The 17,183-nt window shown below is 38.8% G+C and overlaps 1 protein-coding gene across 2 annotated transcripts in view; it reads right to left on the reverse strand.

Annotated features, from left to right (window-relative positions):
• The window catches only part of KCNMB2 (potassium calcium-activated channel subfamily M regulatory beta subunit 2), a 303,956-nt gene that overhangs the window by 21,595 nt on the left and 265,178 nt on the right, over positions 1-17,183 (reverse strand). For both annotated transcript variants that reach the window (XM_006054311.3, XM_006054310.3), the window contains exon 2: positions 14,797-14,919. In XM_006054311.3, the coding sequence (XP_006054373.1) occupies positions 14,797-14,852 (56 nt within the window). In that variant the 5' untranslated portion in view covers positions 14,853-14,919. The remainder of the gene's footprint in view (positions 1-14,796; positions 14,920-17,183) is intronic.

The raw sequence follows: 17,183 nt of genomic DNA on the forward strand, positions 1-17,183 counted from the left end.
TCTAATGACTATACTGAGATTTGAATTTCTTGCAGGTGAAGCCAGAAAGGAGGGAGCACAGTCTCAGATACAGAATAGTAGGCTGTTACACTGCATCACTTATGCCAGTCTATACCCATAAAAAGACGCAGAGTAATCAGTCAGTTCTGTCACTAGAACAAGAAGCATATAAAAATGATTCAAATGGGTAATTTAAAAACAAATCACAATTTGGAAATAGTTAACAAATGTTCTTCACATGCTTTGGAATGTGTAGAGAAGAGGGAAAATGATTGGTTTCCACGCAGGCTAAACACATCTGGGAAATCAGGATATTATTCAGCAAAATGAACCTGGGTGAGTGAGATGGGACATACTCATGAAATTCATCAGTAAGTGATAATTGAATTAATGGATAAGTTAAAGGATGAATGAATGATTTGAAGCAATAGAAAATACATAGTCCACAAACTTATTTTGAGTGCTAGTAATCTCTAGTTACTGGGCATGTGGCCCTTACCCAATAGGAAGACCGACATGAAAAAAAAAAATCGACACAGGGTAGTAAACTCAGTGCCAGAGCCATTCACAGAGTGAGTGTAGAAGAGGAATAATTTTCCCAGCCTGAGGGATGAGGACAGGGAGCAAGGATTGAGGTCAGGGAAGCCTTGCTGGAGGAGAAATGCCTTAAACAGAATATTCAAGATTGAATCAGAGTTAACCCAATGAGACATGAAGCCAAAGGCATTTCAGACAGAAGTCACATGAACAAAGAATGGAGATTTACAACTACTTGCTGACTGCCAGAAACCATACCAGTTTTACCATTAGTAGGATGAGTGTGGGACAGCGAAAATGGGGCAAGTAATTTTGGAAAGGTAGTAGGTTATGAAGAGCTTTTGTAGCCCATTTAAGGAGCTTGGCTTTTACCCTTTAGTTAATGGGAAGCTGGTAGAGGGTGACATGACAGAACTGAGTTTCAGAATGATCACTCTGGCTGAAGAGTGGAGATTAGATTAAAGACAGAACCAGACTTAAATCAGAAAGAAGAATTAGGGCATTGTTGCTGCAGTGCTGGCAAAGGATGATGAGGCCACGATGTAGGAATCAGGTGGGACAGATGGAGAGAAAAGGATGTATGGAGAAGTATCTACGAGACAAAACTTTCGGACTTGGTGACTGATAAAATATAGGGGATGACGAGGAAGTGAAAAAAAGGGTATAGTTTAGATTTATGCTCAAGAACTTGGCTTGAATGACTGGGGAAATGGTAGAGGGTGTTACAGTAGGGGTCCTTATTTCCCTGTTCTTCAGGATACCAAAGAGGGGACTTTTGTTGCCTTGGCTAAGAAGGGAGAGGCTGATTGTTCATTTATAGATTTTCTCCCTGACAGACATAGTGTCCTGAGTTCAGGTGAGGAGTGACTGATCTGATTGGTGAGATAGATGAGATCCTGACTGTCAGAGGCCCTGTCTACCTTTTGTTGGTTTGAAGATCACTGTTTATTGATCTTGTGGCACAATCCTTTCCCTATCCTCTTGCACTTGCCTTTGTTCAGGCCTGGTATAAGCGGCCTTCTATAAGCCCCAGGTTGGGAGGGAGTGTCCACTGTCTGAGACTAAGTGGGTTAGTGAGGTGCCCCTCCCATGTCGAGTTGTCTTCAGAGCTGGGGGAAGGAACATGATGTTATATTTTGGGTATCATGCCTAACATCATGCTTCATACAAGGAAGCCTTTTATACTGGTTGTTACTCTGCCACTACAGGGGCTTCCCAGGAGGCTCAGCAGTAAAGAATCCGCCTGCAATGCAGGAGCTGCAGGAGACATGGGTTTGATCCCTGGGTTGGGAAGATCCCCTGGAGAAGGGAATAGCAACCCGCTCCACTACTCTTGCCTGGAGAATGCCATGGACAGAGGAGCCTGGTGGGCTACAGTCCACAGGGTTGCACAGAGTTGGACACAACTGAAGTGACTTAGCATACTCGCACACACTGCCACTACTAACAGAGTGGATGATTCATCTCTCTTTGACCCTTTGTGTCTATTCTCTGTGAATCTACTTACGAGGGGGTTGGGGGAGAAATAAGAGAAGGTTAGTAGAGTTTACTGAAGTAGACCTCTAAGGAGGAATGATGAGTATGGGGCACAACTACAAAATCAGTTTCAAATATGAAGGATATGCAACAGCAGGTACAGAGCAGGAATTTGAATTTGTTAGTCTGAAGGAAATCTAGCCTTGGTATGTCCTGGAAAAGCAGTATATTTAAGCTCTGTTGGAGCAGTTGTGGTTTCATGGTTCATCCTGAACCATGAATAAATATGGTGAATACAAAGCAACACTTAAACATGTTTGCAACAATGAATAGCACGTATGTGCAGTCTTTTCTACATGTATATGGAGCATCCTGCCCAAATCCTTTTGGAGAATGTGAGTTATTCGTAAAACTACAAGGCAAATTCAAGTATAACAAAATATTTTGCATATAAGTTTTGATTGTCCAATAAAGCTGTATTTTTACCCCAAGCAATAGTCAACACAATACGATTTTATTTCAAGTTCCATATTTGACTAGAAGCTTAAAGTCTGATATTATTCCTATGATTCATATTATTCCTATGATTCATAAGCAAATTATTTATGAGGCTGTACATCTACAAACATGGACATAAAATGTGAAATGTGCAAAAATTTTTTTTCTCATTGGGCTTACCCATTTAAATTCAGATTACCTTGGTATTTAGCCTGCAGGAAGAAAACTTCAGGTTAAGGCGGGGTAAAGGTCATTCATTAATTCATTTGTTTACTCATTTGTCAACATTTTAGTCTTCATAAGATGAAACATTCTCTGCCAAGTTCTGGGAATACTAAGTGAATAAGATGTCCTGAGGGAGTTGGGTGAGACACAGTCATTACAATGCATCATAAGGAGACTTATAGTGAGTACAGAAGGGAAGCAAGTCAATATGCTAGGGGCCAGTTTGATGAAGTTTTGGTTACTGAATGGCTGATGTACAAGATTAACCCATTTGCCAGTTTATTGAAGGATTACTTTGCTAAATGAATAATTTGCCCACTTAATCACAGATTTGAAAAAGACTTATTTTAACGAGCATTGTTTTAAGTATAGTAAATTAATATGAATATATTTTCTTATGAATATTTTTAAATGATATTTTAAAAGTACATTCAATTATATTCTTCTTATAAATATGTTCTTTTCAACAGTATTTTAAGATCTGTTTGATTTTTTTTAAAGCTAAGTAAGTTTCCTAGGGAGGTTTATTCTCTTTATAAACATATTCTTATGAATATATTCATAGATGTATCTTTTTGAATCTCTGTATGAATATATTCTTCTAATAGATATAGCAAAAATGTAGCATTTCACTTGGGAACCTTTCCATGTATAATGATTTTTTTTTTTCAAGTCCTTTTTAGAGTCATTTGCTGTTTTGCTAACATTTTAGCATCACTGAAATTCTTGTGGCAAGTTTCACGTTGACTACTTTGACAGATTTGGCAACTTTATCAATTAACAAAAATGTGTTTCTTTTAACTATTCATAAGAATACAGTCATTGATTTTTGGTGGGAATTTTTAATATCTTTTTGAAGTTTCTATTGTTTTATTTGTACAGTTTTATTTTGTCCTTTGGAAAAGAACCTGATGCTGGGAAAGATTGAGGGCAAGCGGAGAAGGGGGAGACAGAGGATGAGATGATTGGATGGTATCACTGACTCAATGGACATGAGTTTGAGCAAACTCCAGGAGACAGTGAAGGACTGGGAAGCCTGGTGTGCTGCAGTTCATGGGGTTGCAAAGGGTTGGACATGACGTAGCAACTGAACAACAACAGTTTTGTCCTTATAACAAAATGTTTATCTGTCTCTGCTCTTGTCCTGTTATTGAAACAGGAGGGATCTGGATAAAGCAGGTGCGACCCTCTCCTGGGGGTAAAATGAAGAGCAGAATCAGCATAATGCAGTCGAACTTGCTGATCCTAGAGAGAGGGAAACCCAGGGGCAGAGAGGAAAGGAAACAAAGAACACAGAGAGCAGTAGGGCATGGCTGGGTGGGGAAAGGGGAGGAAGACCAGAGAACAGGGGAGCCTGGAGGCAGAGGGTGTCTGGAACACAGACAGAAGGGCAGAGAGGCAGAGAGACCGAGAGACAATGATTGCAGAGACTGAGAGACAGAGGGTCTGAAGGCCCCAAATCTGGGTTCCCTGAAGCCTTTTTGGTCCCTGCTAATCCATAGAAATGTGTTTTTGGTACATAACTAAATTTGATAAATTCACCAAAAAGGTCAATTTGCAAATGGATTAATATTTGGCAAAATGGCTATCATTGTATTGGGCATTCCTTGAACTGGGCAACTGGTGGATTGGTGATGGATTTATTGACTCAGGACTGTGATTTATGAGCATAAATGGTTTTAATTTATGTTTAATAAAACCAATGTGGCCATGACTTGGTTTAAGTGGTGATGGTTAAAGGGTCCAGTAAGAGACTGGATTAAGTCTCCAATGAGCAAACAATTGATAAGGTGAATAGTATCCAGACAGAATGTGAGAGAATAGGGTAGCTGAATGTGGTTGGATTCCAGCATTCAGTGGGTGGAGGATGACAGGTAGTGAACTCATTAGATAAGCAGGGTTCAGAGATAAAGGGTCTTATATGTCTTCTGAAGTTAGAGGAGCCACTAGAAGAATTTAGTAAGAGAGTGATATAATTAGGTTGCACTTTAGAACATGGGTCCCCAACCTCTAGGCTGCAGACCTAACCCTCCTGTCAGATCAGCAGTGACGTTAGATTAGAAATAAAGTGTACAGTAAATATAATGCACTTGAATCATCCCCAAACTATCCCCACCTTCCCAGTCCTTGGGGAAATTGTCTTCCAAGAAACCAGTCCCTGGTGCCAAAGAGGTTGGGATCTGCTTCTTTAGAAAGATGCCTCATGTTAGTGTGGTTGACCGTTTCGGTTGGTTTATATCTGGAGGCTAAGAGACTCGTTCCGAAGCTCTCCCAGCATTTCTGATGTTAGATAAAGAGGAGTTGAAAAAAAAAGGGGTGGTAGAGGAGACGAAAGTTTAGATCCAGACATCATTTGTATAACCATGAACTGTGGATTTTAATGAGACTCTATAGGTTGTCAGAGAAACAAAACCTAGCTAGCATATTAGAACTAGGAAAGGACAAGAAGACAGGTCTGCCAAGGGTCACAAAGCAGTCAGAGAGGTGAGGGGCACTGGAAGGTGTAGGAAAGAGAAGAAAGGAAGGTGTGAATAAAGAATTATGTGTATTTGAGGGAGGCCCTTCAGAAACATAACCGTAATAACCATAATACTTAGCACACTATTTATATTTATGCCTCTCTGGCCCAGTGAATATTGAGCTGCTCAAGAAGTGAGAGCCAGAATGCATTCACCTTTGTAAGCTCAGTCTCTTGCATTTATTATACTCACAAAGTATTTCCCTTTTGTGTGGGCTAGAAATGGCTTCAATATGCTTAGGTTGTGAGGCAGCCAGCACAGGGAGGCTCCATGGCCAAGTGAAACCAAATAAATCAGAGAACCATGGCTAGAAGAGACTCCTGGCTTTTTTCTTCCTATCAGCGCCCACTGCATTTTACTGCTAATGTATTTAGTATTCCTTCTAGAAAAATGTCAAACTTCAATGGCACTGAGAGCTTTAGTTACCAGACTTCAAGGAAAAGTGCCTTCTGTTAGGCACTAGGAAGTGAATCTGGGGGGAAATGGATTGCTGAATGCCAGCTGAGCTGAAAGAGGCAGAGTTGCTATGTATCTCTGCCCCAGGAGCACTGAGTCTGTCATCTCATACGGTCGAGCTGGGAGTGGCATGGGTTCAAACAGCTATTGTTCTGCCTTCTGCCCGCCAAAGTCTTCTGTGTTTTTGAGATGTGTGTATAACCTCATCTTCTACTAGTTCCAGATCTCATGGTTTTTTTTTTTTTCCCTTTGAACTAGTAGGTATATATTTATATGGTCCAATTTGATTAATTATTATTCTGTTTTCATTCTTTTAAAGTATATGTTCCTTTGGGAGAAATGTGCTCATGGGAACAAATGACAGTCATGCTTAATAGAGTCATAAAAATTAACATAAGGGGTTTTGTCTATGAACCTAATGTTATTATTGTCAGCTTATTAATTCACAGGAAGTCTTAGTACTTTATGGATAAGAGAATAATGATAAGAGTAAAATTATGGAAACAAAAGTAGAAGTTCTTTGTTTTTACTCCTGCCTTTAAATTACCAGATCAATTTCCCAATGATACTTTAATATCTAATCCTCATTTCTTTTTACCTGATCCATTAACATATTACATTTGATACAATTCTTTAGTGAAAAATATAGAAGGAATAGAAGATTATGTGAATCATTCGCATAAGATAGGATATCCTTGTAACCTAAAGAGCCTTTGAGAAGAGACTTTGTGTTGACCACATTATTTGGCTCTAGTGCAACAGTTGGAGAAGGCAATGGCACCCCACTCCAGTACTCTTGCCTGGAAAATCCCATGGAGGGAGGAGCCTGGTGGGCTGCAGTCCATGGGGTCGCTGAGTCGGACATGACTGGGAGACTTCACTTTCACTTTTTACTTTCCTGCATTGGAGAAGGAAATGGCAACCCACTCCAGTGTTCTTGCCTGGAGAATCCCAGGAACAGGGGAGCCTGGTGGCTGCCGTCTATGGGGTCGCACAGAGTCGGACACGACTGAAGCGACTTAGCAGCAGTAGCAGCAGCAGTGCAACAGTGGTAGAAATAATTTTAAAAATAGCTAGAATGACTCTACATATGGAAATAAAAATATTAAAAATTTTTTAATATTAAATTTTAAAATTAAAATTAAAAATATTATAAAAATATAGTTCCAAAGAACTTAGGGGTCATAGAATAGAACATGATAGAAATTAGGATTTGTTTAGAATTGAATGAGAAGAAAACCTATATAGATCAACTATGTGGGCTACAGCTAAAGCAAAACAGATAGAACTACATAATCTAGAACTACATAGATGTTTATATTAGATAAGAAGAGAGCTTGCAAATTAATGTGCTAGGCATCCAACGTAAGGAGTTATTAAAAGATTAATAGAATATATTAAAAGAAAGTTTAAGGAAGACAATAAACACGAGTAAAAATAAATGGAATAAAAGATGCATTATATTAAAGAATCAATGAAATCAAAGGTTAATTTTTGAAAAGACTAATGAAATGGACAAACCTCTGATGAGAATAAAAAACTCAAAAAGACTCAAATATCAGGCATTTAAAAACCAAAGATATAGATACAGAATGAATTAGAAAGATGATAGAGGATATTAAAAACAACTTTAAAGCAGGATATTTTAAAACTTTGATATATAATTTACTCAAATATATAGGAAATTTTTACTCAAATATATAAAGAAATTCTAACAAACTTATGGCTTATTGACACTGCTTTGAAATAGCTGGAAAATCTGAATAGTTCTAAATCATTAAGAAATTGAATCAATACAAAATATCCTCAAAACAGAAATACCAGGCTCTGATGATTTATAGGTAAGTTCTACCTATATTGTACAAATTGTTTGAAGAATCATATTCAGAGAAAGACATGGTGACATAAAGACAGAAATTTACCACAAATTAATAGCTTTCATAAAATTTCAATAAGAAATCATAAGAGTTTTTTGGGAAGTAGGGTAGGAATGATTGGACAAGCTAATTCTAAAAATTTATATGGGAGTGCAAACATCTAAGGATAGCAAATACAATCCTGATTACAAAAGAACAAGGTGGGTGACTTTTGTTCCAGAAATCAAGATGCATTATTGTGCTAAAGTTGGTAAGCTCCGGTGTGGTGTTTGTCTGAGGTAGACAGAATGACTGGAGGGACAGAATAGAGATTCAGGAACATATCCATGCGTGTGTGGAAACCTAATACATGATACATGTGTACTTTTAGATCATTGTGGAAAGGAAAAACTATTCAATGAAAGGTGCTGAGCAATTGGTTTTCCATACAGAAAAAAAGAGGTGCCTAGTTCACACCACAAAGAAAAATCAACTTCAGGTGATTAAAGATTTAGTTGTGAGAGGCAAACCTATGGCTGTATGTAAATTACCTGTACCAGAGCCTACCCTTTTGAACTTGGGATAGGAAGGGATTTCAGAATGCTCAGAAAATTTGCTGACTGAGATCATACTAAAATTAAGAACTTTTGTGTATGAAAAGATATCATAAAGTGAAAATATAAGTAAACGGAAGAAGCTATTTGTAGACAATAAACAGACAAAATGTTAACAGGGACTTAACAAAAGTTTTTAATAGTTTATGTATGTACATGCGTGCTCAGTCACTTCAGTTGTATCTGACTGCGAACCCGTGGACTGTAGCCCACCAGGCTTCTCTGTCCATGGGATTTTCTAGGCAAGAACACTGGAGTGGGTTGCCAGGCCCTCCTCCAGGGGATCCTCCTTGACCCAGGGATTGAACCCGCATTTCCTGTGGCTCCTGCATTGCAGGCAGATTCTTTTACTACTGAGCCAAGGAAGCCCCTTTTTATAATTAATAAGCATTTTAAATTATTGCTGCAGGAGCATTGGTCTCAGTATTTGGTTTACTATACTGTCAGGAAAGGAAGTCATATTGCTATTTCTCTCCTCCATCTCTTTTGCTTCTCCTGGAATTCTTATTATTCACATGTAACTCTGATCCTTTTTCTTATGATTTCCATATCTTTATACGCTCTCTCTGGATTTTGAGATATTTCTTTCACTTTATCTTCCAGTTCTCTCATTTTGCTTTCAGCCATTCTCTATGGTTATCATTCTATCTTCTATTAAGTTTTTAAATTAAAGAAAATAGAGGCTTTTATAAAGAATTTCTACGTCAATAAGAAAAAGACAAAAATTCAGTAGAAAAGTGGGCCACATTATTGAACAGGCACTTCACAGAAAAGAACTAGGGAAGTACACATGATCTTATTAATCTGAAAAATGGGAATTGAAAGCACAATATCCTCTGGATAAATAAAAATTAAAAATTTTCCAATAAACTGTGGAAAATTCTTAAAGAGATGGGAATACCAGACCACCTGACCTGCCTCCTGAGAAATCTGTATGCAGGTCAGGAAACAACAGTTAGAACTGGACATGGAACAACAGACTGGTTCCAAATCAGGAAAAGAGTATGTCAAGGCTATATATTGTCACCCTGCTTATTTAACTTCTATGCAGAGTACATAATGAGAAACTCTGGGCTGGATGAAGCACAAGCTGGAATCAAGATTGCCAGGGGAAATATCAATAACCTCAAATATGCAGATACTGCTGTTAAGTCACTTCAGTTGTGTCCGACTCTGTGCAACCCCATAGATGGCAGCCCACCAGGCTCCCCCGTCCCTGGGAGTCTCCAGGCAAGAACACTGGAGTGCGTTGCCATTTCCTTCTCCAATGCATGAAAGTGAAAAGTGAAAGTGAAGTCACTCAGTTGTTTCTGACCCTCAGCGACCCCATGGATTGCAGCCTTCCAGGCTCCTCCGTCTATGGGATTTTCCAGGCAAGAGTACTGGAGTGGGGTGCCATTGCCTTCTCCGATATGCAGATGACACCACACTTATGGAAGAAAGTGAAGAAGAACTAAAGAGCCTCTTGATGAAAGTGAAAGAGGAGAGTGAAAAAGTTGGCTTGAAATTCAACATTCAGAAAACTAAGATCATGGCGTCTGGTCCCATCCCAAATAGATGGGGAAACAATGGAAACAGTGACAGACTTTATTTTTTGGGGCTCCAAAATCACTGCAGATGTATGAATGACTGCAGCCATGAAATTAAAAGTTGTTTGCTCCTTGGAAGAAAAGTTATGACCAACCTAGACAGCATATTAAAAAGCAGAAACATTACTTTGCCAACAGAGGTCTGTCTAGTCAAAGCTATGGTTTTTCCAGTAGTCATGTATGGTTGTGAGAGTTGGACTATAAAGAAAGCTGAGCACTGAAGAATTGATGCTTTTGAACTGTGGTGTTGGAGAAGACTCTTGAGAGTCCCTTGAACAGCAAGGAGATCCAACCAGTCCATCCTAAAGGAAATCAGTCCTGAATATTCATTGGAAGGACTGATGCTGAAGCTGAAACTCCAATATTTTGGCCACCTGATGTGAAGAACTGACTCATTTGGAAAGACCCTGATGCTGGGAAAGATTGAAGGCAGGAGGAGAAGGGGGCGACAGAGGATGAGATGGTTGGATGGCATCACTGATTCAATGGACATGAGTTTGAGTAAACTCTGGGAGTTGGTGATGGACAGGAAATCCTGGCATGCTGCTGTCCATGGGGTCGCAAAGAGTTGGACATAACTGAGCGAGTGAACTGAACTGAACACACCCAAACTCGAGAACAACGGAATCACATCTACAACTGCTTTGGAAAACAATGGCATTGTGTGGTGAAGTAGAAGCTGTGCATACTTTTGAACCAACTATTTCCATTAGGTGTACAGCCTAAGAAATATTTGTATATATGTACAAAGGCAGATGCACAAGAAGTATTACAGCAGCATTGTCAGTACAAAACTGGAAATAACACTAATATCTATGGGCAGTAGACTGGATGAATAAATGGTGGTATCTTCATATAATGGCATACTACACAGCAGACAGAATGAGCTACAGCTACTCACATCAGCACTGATAACTTGATAAATCATGGGATCATGTTTAGTGAAAAAAGCCTGCTGCAGAACAATTCATATGGTATGTTTCCATTTGTATAAAGTCTTCAAACATTCAGAAGTAAACAATGTATTGTTTAAGCATTCAGATGTGATTAACTCATGAAGAAGAGCAAGGGAATAATAAACAGGAGGGTGGTTATCTCTGGGTGGGGGCTGGAGCAGGGAGGGGGATGCAGTTTAGGAAGCATCCTCAGGGGCTTCAAAAATTCCAGTTGTTTTATTTTTTAATCTTAGTGAAGGGTATTCAGATGTTTATTTTGTCATCATTCTCTGTATGTTTTGTGTGCGTGCTAAGTTGCTTTAATTGTGTCTGACTCTTTGCAACTCTATGGACTGTACCCTGCCAGGCTCCTCTGTTCATGGGACTCTCCAGGCAAGAATACTGGAGTGGATTGCCATACCCTCGTCCAGGGGATCTTCAGGGATTGAACCTGAGTCTCTTATGTCTCCTGCATTAGCCGACAGGTTCTTTACCACTAGCGATACCTGGAAAGCCCTCTCTGTATGTTAGCATGTGATAAATGTTACTTTATATTAATTCAACATTTAATAGAAGCAATCCAAAGAATATTTTATGAACTCAGTGGTAATATCCTTAGTCAATAACCTCTCTCGAATAGTTATTACTGCTGTAACTTTATTTTGCTGTAGCTCTATTTATTTAAAGCAAAACTTTATTTTGCTTCCTGCAATTTAGAGAATAACATTGGCTCACCCAACAAAGAAATTTGATCAAAGAAGGAAAAGTATTCCTTCACATTGCTGGGCATGTGAAATGAAGCACAAGGATAGAAACCAGTATTTTGCATATAGCAGATGATCACAAAAACAGGACTGGCTTTGAATTAAAATAATTCAAAAAATTTACATTTTTGAAAAACATGTAAAGTTGACTTCAGATTCCTTTGAACCATAAAAATTAGGCTTCAAAATTTTCAGTGGACTTTTCCTTCCACTTAGTTGCTCTGCCTGCCTATAAGCTTGTTTCCTGATGTTCTATCTCTTGAGGAATCCTAGGGAAGCCGATATCCTGACAGGCTTGGCTCTGGTCTCAGAACAGGCAGTGTGGAGAGCCTGGCCCCTGGGATTGTTGGGGGGAACGTAGCTGGAGAAGCTGGATGTATAGAGGCCAGGTTTGCAGGATAAGAAACTGAGGGTGGAATTATTACAAGCAGTTATGGGCAGTAGTTCCAGATAACCTAGTTAATTTATTTCCAAGTAATTAACTTGAGGACCTTGATTATCTAGATTTATGATCAGCCATCATTGGCTTCCTTATCACCATGACTACTGCCACCAAGATAATTAAGCAGAGCAATAGCTGCCATTTAAAGTCATGCTGTTTGAGTCTTGTCCTACAAGAGTCTGTGAATTAGGCAGTGAAAATGGAGATGTGGTCAAGAAAGAGGTATAGACAAATGAACCAACATCAAACTAAGGATACTGGCATAGTGCCAGATTCTATTGCTGTATTCTTTGGCTGTTGTTCCATTTGTCTTTGACTTTGTAGGCCAAAGTCATTCAGATTGATTTCATAAACCTTGACATCCTCATCCCATAAATAAAGCTTGATGAAAATGATTTACTTATAGTCAATATTTTAATTATTTTAAATCCCATGATTATTGAAATCATGCTCTGGAAATAAAACCATGAAAGTAGTGATTTAAGAATTTTATAGAATCTAATTTGTGCAGAAAATGAAGCTAATTATTTGCTCCTTTTAATTCCACAAATATAGCCAATATATCATGTTAGCATATTTATTATCTCCTTTGATACACAGTTTTCAACTCTACTCTGACAGTGTTTTCCCCTATGGGCTTAGCTGTTCACTGCTGCTCTGGCTGTCTCATGTTTGATAAGGGCCTAGCTAAGCCATAGGGTGAAGGGGACAGAGTGCACCCTTGGGTTTAAATCGTGATTCAATCACTGGCTAGTTGTTGGACTCTTGGAAGTTTACTTAAACTCTCTTATCTTCAGCTTCCTCAATTGTAAAATGGGCATAATAATCCTTATCTTATAAATTAGAAGAGACAGTTTATGAAAACATGTAGTGCAGAGTAATTGCTTCTTAAATATTAATCCTTTTGCTTGTAAAATTTATATAGACAGCAATATATATTTAATTAAGTTACTCAATGAGAATAAATGAAAGGTGAAACAAATGCACCATGCTTCCACCTGCTCTGATAAAACCTTCAAAATCTGAGGACTGGCTGTGAAAGTCACAGCATTCCTATAGGGCGCCGAAAACTCGGCCTTCCACACCATCACTGGTAGTGACATTTTTTTTTTTTTTTTAAGAAATGAGGAAATTTTATACAAAATGTGGAATTTAAAAATAATACATCAAATTTTAGTCTTATTGTAAAAGTCTTGCTGAAAGATGATTCAGCTAAGCTACCTGAAAGCAAATGAAAAATAACTTGATTAAGCATTGAGAAAAACCATGTGAAAACCTAGTGATGAACAAAGACAGTAAATTTTCAGTTGATCTGCTTCTCTCATGATGAGTACCAAGACTTTGATCAAACACTAGTTGCCTTCTGAGCTGTAATTTTACTTAAACATCATATCATTATTTTTTCTATAATTAAGATAATATAACATTAAAAAGCATTTGGAAAATGGAGGAGTAGAAAACATACTTTTACTTCCATGCTTTTTCCCACGTATATATATATTTTTTGTGGCTGCAATTATAGTTTGTATGCAATTTTCAACTTGAATTGTCAGTTAATATTATGCTTAAACAATTTGAGCTGCTAAGTGACATATTACATTCTATGATTTATTTAAGAGATTTTCTATGGTGAATATTAAAGTTGCTTCCAAACTTTTGCTATAATACAAAATTATTGTGAGGAATATTGCTTTTAGAATTTTAAAAGGATTTTATCTGTAGGGAAATATATATTTTTAAAAGGAAAAATAGAAGTACCAGTTATTAGAATTTACACTCAAGTAAACCTCCTGCAGGTCCTTTTTCTTGTGCCCAATGCCATTTATCAATTTTTATCAGATTCTGCAGGCAAATGAGGCTTGCTTAAGTTGCAGTATATTTGTATAGTCAATTGTGTTTAAAATTTAGCTTCACTAAACCCAAGAAACAGCACCAGGTCAATAAGAAAAAGACACAGAAGAAAAAAGAGAAATCAAATATTCAAAATGGCCAGAGAAGTTTGTGAATGCATTTATTTCCAAGGCAGAAGACTGGGTTGGACTGAATAATTGTCATTTTGTCTTTCATTAACACTGCCTTTGCCCTTTAATCTTTTTGCTTACCCCCCTCCCCATTTCTCCCCAATGCCAGGCTACTTTTCCAAGGAGTTTGAAGGCTCCCTGGACGTGTCCATCCTTTTTTCATTCTCTATTAGTTTTTGCTTTCCTTCCCTGCCGTATGTCCAGTCCCTTGAAGAATTTTCATCATTTAAGCTCAGTATTTATTGAGCATCTACTATGTGCCAGGTATGACGGTAGGAGGTGAAAATTCAAGGGAGACTAAAACACAAATTTTGTGCTGGTCAAGAGGATATTGGGAGGTTTGATTGAATGGGTATCCAAAGACAGAGATAGAAGTAACCAAGAGACCAGTGTGTGTATAAGTGCAGGGGTAAAGGGCATTTTGGGCTTCCTTCATCTGCCTGCAATGTAGGAAATCTGGGTTCAATTCCTGGGTCAGGAAGATCCCCTGGAGAAAGAAATGGCAGCCCACTCCAGTATTCTTGCCTGGAAAATCTCATGGACAGAGGAGTTTGACGGGCTACAGTCCATGAAGTCGCAAGAGTCAGACATGACTTAGCGACTAAACCACCACAAACCACCACCACCAAAGGGCATTTCTGACAGGCAACAGCTTTTGCAAAGCTATGTAGTAGGAGTGAGCATGGAGAGTACAAGGAGGAGAAGGCCAAAGTGTCTGAAACCTTGTTCCTTCAACCCAGAGCCCATTCTACCTTAACACTCACAAAATAGAAGGCTCAGTTGCCTAATGCTTTCTCTTTGGTGGGCTTTCTGTGTATTCTGGTTAAATGATTCCAAAAAGCCTCCTGAGTCCCAGTGATTTACCTCTTCTCATCATGTCTGTAAGATGAAGAAGTCCGACCACTGGTCCATATAAACATCTTAGAGGATGTTGGTCCAGGGGCTTCTTTCCTTACGGTGGAAGTCCTGGAGGAGTGGCGAAAAGACCTAGAAGAGATACACACTGAAGTTAAAGCCATTACTTAAAGTTTGGGGAACTTTGTATCAATGCCTGTTCAGTCATTTCAGTCCTGTCTGACTTTTTGCAACACCCTGAACTGTAGCCTACCAGGTTCCTCTGTCCATGGCATTCTCCAGGCAAGAATACTGGAGTGGGTTGCCGTGCCTTCCTCCAAGGGATCTTCCCAACTCAGGGATTGAACCCATGTCTCTTGTGTCTTCTGCGTTGACAGGCAGATTCTTTACCACTAGTGTCCCCTAGGTAACCCCTCTGTATCAATAGCACCAATAAATCTCGGTGGATTGACCATCTGAAATAAGACCAGGTTTCTCTTGCTGTAGGGCAGCAGTTTTCAACTCTGGCTGTGCATTTAAGTCAAAGGGGAATCTTAAAAAATACTGAAGGCTGGATCTCTCCCTCAAAAATGTGCATTCAGATTTTTTTTTTTTAAACTTCCTAGTTGTTTCTAATGCATTGCTAGGATGAAGAGACACTCCTTTAGGGAAACATGTTTTCTAATTGATGTTATTATCATATTCCCTCCAAGATGTCTCCTCCAAAAATATAATTTGGTAGAGTTTTACTTATTTATTAGCCACTCTGTGCAGCATGTGGGATCTTAGTTCCCCAACCAGGGATTGAACCTGTGTCCCCTGTGGTGGAAGTGCCAAATCCTAACCACTGGACCAGCAGGGAACTCTCTATATTTGGTCCAGTTTAGCATTCTATATTTTTCCAAAGTTTTGGTTCAGGGTTGGCTCTATTCCTCTGTTCCTCTTCAAGCTGTTTTCCTTGATGCTGACAGATGTGACGTGTTAGTGATGACAGATCATCTTTTAAATGTGTTCTGCTGTTGCCAAAGCTGAAAGTTCATCCCTTGCAGTTGAGCCTCTGAGAAAATCATGGCATCAGTGGCAGCAGATAGTCACTGCTCCTAAGGGCCAGGTTTATAGGATCCTGAGTCAAGATGTTAGAAGATTGTTGTGTTCTTTTGGTTATGACATGGTTTGGGGATTAGTTCTTTCATCTTGAATTTAGAAATATGAAATATCATAACACTCTTAGTCACATATATAAAAGTTAAAATGATATTTAATAAATATAGAAAAGGAAGAAAGGTGATTCCTTCATGAATGCGTGGTCACTCATGGATTTCCTTTAGGTTGAGCGTAATATTATTGGTAAGCATGAGACTGGAAATGATATTAAGTACTATATACTATATCTGGGCTTCCCCAGTGGCTCAGCGGGTAAAGAATGCATCTGCAATGCAGGAGACACAGGAGGCTTGGGTTCCACCCCTGGGTTGGGCAGATCCCTTGGAGGAGGGCATGGCAATCCATCCAATATTCTTGCCTGGAGGAATCTTATGGATAGAGGAGCCTGGAAGGCTACAGTTCATAGCGTTGCAGAGTCAGACATGACTGAAGTGACTGAGCATGCACACTATATTAGCTACTACATGCCAGGCAATTTGCATATATTATCTATGTATGTGTCATGAAATGTGTATACCAATATCTATGTGATGTTTATATTTTGAAAACCATTCAACGTAGATAATGCTATTATTTCCAGGCTACAAATGATGTTTTTAGGGGACTGAGCTATTTGCTCACATTTAGAAAAGGTGGAGCCATGTCTGCTTGTCTCCAATCCTTGTGCTTTCTGGAGAAAGATACATTATAGTCTAGCCCAGAGATTCTCAATGTACACAGGATTTATCTGGAGGTATTGTGACCATGCAGATTCTGATTCATGTGAGTCTAGGGAGGGAGCCCAAGATTTTGCATTTCTAGTAGGCTCTTGATGATGCTGATATTGCTGGAGGAAACACGAAGCACCTAGGACCCAGAGCATATACTCAGAATCAGTGGTTGTTATTGGCCTAGTTTTTTTTTTTTTTTTTTTTAATTAGCTGTGTGGCCTTGAGAAGGGCACTTATCTTTGCAGGGGCTTAGTTGTTTTTAATCTGTAACATGAAAAGTTTGAAACTGATAACCTCTGAGATCCTTTTCAGCTTCAAAATTTTGTGACTCAGTACATTGAAGGATGAATTAAAGTGTATTTAAATCATTGTGTTCTGACTTTCCGGAAATAGGTCTGGGAATAGATCTCCTTCTGTAACCCTTGGGTCAAGATAGAAGGAACAGAGGCCATGGGAAGTGCTTGGGGTTTGACAAGCAGTATAGATGCAAGATATAATACTTCTACCCTTGGTTTCTCAGGATGAATGATAGGAATGAAAAGA

Source organism: Bubalus bubalis, chromosome 1, assembly GCF_019923935.1.
Source record: "Bubalus bubalis isolate 160015118507 breed Murrah chromosome 1, NDDB_SH_1, whole genome shotgun sequence".
Classification (NCBI taxonomy): Eukaryota; Metazoa; Chordata; class Mammalia; order Artiodactyla; family Bovidae; genus Bubalus; species Bubalus bubalis.